At 40.7% G+C, this 5,202-nt stretch overlaps 1 protein-coding gene across 1 annotated transcript; it reads right to left on the reverse strand.

The window, feature by feature from the left end:
* Positions 1–262: 262 nt before the first annotated feature.
* LOC309557446 (52 kDa repressor of the inhibitor of the protein kinase-like) lies at positions 263–815 on the reverse strand (the record flags this gene model as incomplete). Its single annotated transcript, XM_082260165.1, has 1 exon — positions 263–815. One exon carries the CDS (start codon positions 813–815, stop codon positions 333–335), a length of 483 nt encoding a protein of 160 aa, XP_082116291.1. The 3' UTR covers positions 263–332.
* Positions 816–5,202: the final 4,387 nt, after the last annotated feature.

The raw sequence follows: 5,202 nt of genomic DNA on the forward strand, positions 1-5,202 counted from the left end.
GAGGTAGCCAGTTCTCCAGTATAAATTATTCATATAAATATGAAAAGTGCAAAAAAAGAACAAACAAAAAACATTTCTCCACCAACATACATGGCCTTCAACAAAAAAGGACCATCAATACAAACTATTAATACGTAAAAAAGTGCAAAATCAAGGGATTACATTCATATTTCTCACTGAAACATATATAACTTTCAACTGTAATCCTTCTTGAGGTAGCCAGTGCTGCAATACAAAATATTCATACTTAATAAATATTTCTGTAAAGTTGCTGAAAACAATTGCAAAAATGTCAAGTATACTCCTACTGAAAAGCAAGTATTATGACATAATCACAAAGACACCTTTCTTGCTTTCATGGAAGCAAAATCATCTATGACACTATCAAAATTAATCTCTTTTGCAATTGCATACTCAATAGAAAGTATGCTGAGGTTTGAAAGCCTGTCTTGAGCCATAGTTGATCTTAAATAATTTTTAATGAGTTTGAGCTTGCTGAAGCTCCTTTCACAAGATGCAACAGTAACAGGAAGAGTCAAAAAAATTTTCAATGCAGTTTCAATATTCGGATAGCAAGCAGTGAGAGAATAGTCATGTATTATCTGACACAGATCAAGAGGTGTTGCAGATTTTAAATTTGATGGTATAGACTCAATGATAAATTTAAAGCTTTCAATCTCAGCAGAAATTTCCAAGGCATCCAGATATTTGTTATACTTGGAAGCCAAGTTAAATGCTGATTTTTTTAATTCTGTTACAGTCATTGTGACAAGAGCAGGGCAAGAGAGGAACTCAAAGTCTTGGGATGTTTCCATTAGTGTTTTCGATTTCCATGTCAAGTCAGCGATTAGAACATCAAAAACCTGGTTAAAGTCGATTCTAAAACGATCTTCTTCACTTAGGTTGACCTGAGCATCTCGGGACTCGTATAGGGCTCTGGCCTTAGTTTTTTTTTGCCTCTTTGGAGGAAATGTTGCAGGAATCTGAAGTTTTTCACATACTTCTGCAGCATAATTAAATATTTCCTGAACATCCATATTACGCATTTCTTGAAAGGTGCGTCTTAAGCCATCAATCATATGAGATGCCTGTAGTATGGAAATCCCTTTGGCCTGGATAGCTTGGTTTACTCGATCGACCTGACTCAAGATTCTGTTCCACACAAACAGTGTACACAAAAAAGGATAATTAACCTGCAGCAGAAGACTTTCAGATGTTGATACAGATTCAGGATTTGACGAGTTTTCTATAATGTCCGTAAGAGCTTCACATATATTGGTGATCTGTGTAAACAAAGCTTTTATTGCGTTTGCTCTTGAAGACCATCGAGTATCTGTATGACCCTTTAGAGTTATCTTTACAAGTTTTGTTAGGGTTTCCCAGCGGGATGTGGAACTGGAGAAAAATGTAAACATTCTTTGAACAGTTCCGAAAAAGGTTTTAACTGCTGGACTCACAGAAGCTGCATGTACCCCTGCTAGGTTTAGGCTATGGGCTGCACATGGAACAAATCTTGCATGTTGATTTTCTTGCAGAATTCTTGCCTGCACACCATTGTATTTGCCAGCCATGTTAGCTGCATTATCATAGCCCTGACCCCTTGCATCCGTAAGGTTAATTCCATCGGTTTTTAACTTGTTAATAATTTCTAAGGCTAGGCCACTTCCAGTTTTCTCTTTTGTATGAATAAAATCTATAAAGCTCTCTTCTATTGTCACCTTCCCTTTAACAACAGTGACATAGCGTATAATTTCACTCATTTGCTCTTGATTGGAAATGTCTGGAGTACAATCAAAAAGCAATGAAAAAAACTTTGCTTCCTTTATTTTTAATAAAATTGTAGAGCGAACAGTGTTGGCCAATAAATTGATAAATTCATTTTGAATTTTATTGGAGAAGTAACTGACGGTGTGCCTCCGATGTGTTTCAATTTTTTCTCTTAATGACATGTTGTGATGACTTATTACTTCCAAAATGTCAAGAAATATACCAGAATGTGGCCTACCAATGACATCTTCGGAACCTCTGAGTGCAAGATTGTTTTTGGCACAAAACAATATGCAATCCAAAATACATTTTAAGACATTTCGCCACTTCTCTTTTTCAGTATTGATAACTTTCTCCAGTGCACTGCCAATTACTTTCCCATCTTTCAAACTTTTTTCCATTATTTTCCACTTTGAATAGCATTCACGATGTTCTGGTGAATTTTCATGTGTAGGTATACGAGGATTCAGGTGTTTCCATGCACAAAATCCCTTTTTCGGGTCGGTTAATGCATAGTTGTGCTTACCAAACAAAATGCATGGAAAGCAAAACAGAGAATTTGAGATTTTTGAATAAATCAACCATGCACGATCAATATTTTTACCACTAGGTACATTTTTAGTAAACCAAGTGGCATTGAAAGTGCGTCCTTCTTGTGGTTTACAATTTCCAAAATCACCATCTTTTCCTTGATCTGGGCCCTTTTCAACCAGATAACACCTAATCTTGTCTGTTAAAGTGGGCCATGAGGGAGGATCATTTGGATTCATTGTGATATAACCTTCAGCTTCAAGCAAGGTATCCTCTAAAGAGGGCTCACTTGGTGTGGTTTGCTTTTCTGCTGCTTGGGCTTCAGAAACGAATGGCTCTGTGTCATTCTCTTCTGTACAAAACACGTTCTCCAAACATTTATCAGCCTCACTGACAGCAATCATCTGTTGATCTATGGTGATGACATTGATATTCGTGGCTGAAGTATTATCAGTTGCAGAACTTGTGCTGGCAACTTCTTCTGATGTGGTGGTATTCAGAGAAACGTTGCTTGTGCTTTCTTCTGATGTGGTGGTATTCAGAGAAACGTTGCTTGTGCTTTCTTCTGATGTGGTGGTATTCAGAGAAACGTTGCTTGTGCTTTGTTTCAACCATTTCTGCCACTGTTGAGATAACTTTGTGGCTTCCTCTTCTACTAATTTTCTTCTTTTTCGGAATTCTGCTCCAGATGGTTTTTTGGACATTCTTTAGAGAACAAGAATACCAAGCAAACTCCACTCAAAAAGGGATTTTCATGCAGCAACTGTAAATCAGAGAATGCCGACTAAAATATCACTGTGTGAATAGAACTTAAAGCGGAGTTCCGGCCAAAAATCCTTTTTTAAGATAAAAATACCCCTTTAATCCTAACATATCACCAATTACAGTAACTCTATTCACAGATTACGGTACAGTATTTGATTGTAGAAAATTTCTTACCTTTAAAATTGATTGCAGAGCGCGGCCATCTCCGGTGTGGGTGTCTGAAGCCGCTGTGTCCCCTCTTCCTGGTTTCTGGCTACCCAGAATGCCTATCGCAATCTCGCGCATGCGCTGTAGATTGTGATCAGCAATCAGTGGATCGGACGGCGATGCCCATTGCCTCGTGGGATTGATGACTCACATCTCCCAGGACGCAATGCAAAGCTGGAAGTGATGTCCAGGGCTGCGGCCGCTGAGAAGGAAGTAGGACAAAGAATCGTCTAAAATAAGGTAAGTGACCCCAAAAAGAAAAAATATATTGCCCAATTAATTTTTAAAAAGCATATGACTACTCAAATCCGTTAAGTTGAAAATGTGGGTGGAACTCCGCTTTAAGGAAATTTATAAAGAAATAAATAAAGTTCTAGCAAAAAAAAAGAACAATGTGATACTCCAGGATCAGTGCATCAGCACTATTTACATCTAGCACACACACCAACAGCCTTAAGGGTCCTTTCACACGGACGATCTGATCAGATCCGCCTGTCAGTTTTTCAGGCGGATCTGATCGGATGCTCCATGCATCCCTATGGGGCAGCGGATGTCAGCAGAGACATCTCTGCTGATATTCGCTTCCGATCCTGTCCGTGAAATCCAGACGGATGGAAACCCTATTTTTCATCCGTCCAGTGGATCGGATCTGTCTGAATCGGATGAGAACGGACAGGCGGTCCATTCTCAGACTCATCCGATTCCCCCATAGAGGACAGCGTGGATCTGACAGCTCCGTCTCTGCACACAGAGTGGAGACGGAGCTGTCATCCGCCTGCTTAGCGGGGATCGATCCTCCCCTGAGCATAACGACTCCGTCGGCGGGTGCGGACCATATGAAAGGACCCTAAGATCACCAACTTGATGGTGTAAAAACAACTCCTAAAAATTCTACAGTACTTTTTACTGTAGTACAATATATCCGTACAATACATTTACTAAACTTACTTTACTTGTTTTTGTGATGCTGCAGTCAGTAACCCTTTCTGGACTTCTGTTCAGGAAATGCTGAATGCATTTGACTAAAAGAAAAAAATATATAAACTATTTTATTTGAAAGATGACATTGACATCTTATGCTGGCAGCTATCTTCTTTAGTACCCCCCTTAGTATTTCCAGTGCTCCCACAGTTTTATTTTAAACCTGTTCAACCTTCATGGGTTAGGCCTCTTTCACACGGTCCGCCTCCGTAGGCGGATCCGTGCTGCTCAGCGGGGATCGATCCGCCGATCCCCGATGAGCTGGGGGATGACAGCTCCGTCTCCGCACTGTGTGTGGAGAGGGAGGTGTCAGAGCCCCACTGCTCTCTATGGGGAATAGGATGAGAGCGGCCCGCCTGTCTGCTCCCATCCGATCCGATCCCCTGGATGGATGGAAAATAGGGTTTCCATCCATCCAGATCCATCCACCCATCCAGATTTTACGGACAGGATCGGATACGGATGGCAGCGGGTGTCTCCGCTGACATCCGTTGCTCCATAGAGATGCATGGAGGATCCGATCAGATCCGCCTAAAAAACTGACAGACGGATCTGATCGGATCACCTGTGTGAAAGGACCCTTAAAGTTAAAATGTTGAGGACTGACTGAAGAGCAAGTAGGAGTAAAATAAGCCCCCTTGCTCCACTAACAGTATCTCCCAGCATTGATGTCAGCAGATGCAATAAAATTCCCCAGCATTGATGGAAATGTTTGCAAAAGGAAACCCCAACATTGAAGTTTGTAGAAGCAATATTTTAACCCCTCACTCTGCCACATCCCACCGGCTCTGTTTGACTCAATTTGTAAAAATGCAGCTTGAGAGAATTATTGTATTGCCCCTAGTCACTGCTGCATTAGTGGCACCAGTGTCAGTGTGAATTAAACAGTTCTGGACCCGAAGGATTTTCCCCCTTAATAACCAGGCCATTTTGTGCGATTCGGCACTGCAT

Source organism: Pelophylax lessonae (genome assembly GCF_965119305.1).
Source record: "Pelophylax lessonae genome assembly, chromosome: 6".
Classification (NCBI taxonomy): Eukaryota; Metazoa; Chordata; class Amphibia; order Anura; family Ranidae; genus Pelophylax; species Pelophylax lessonae.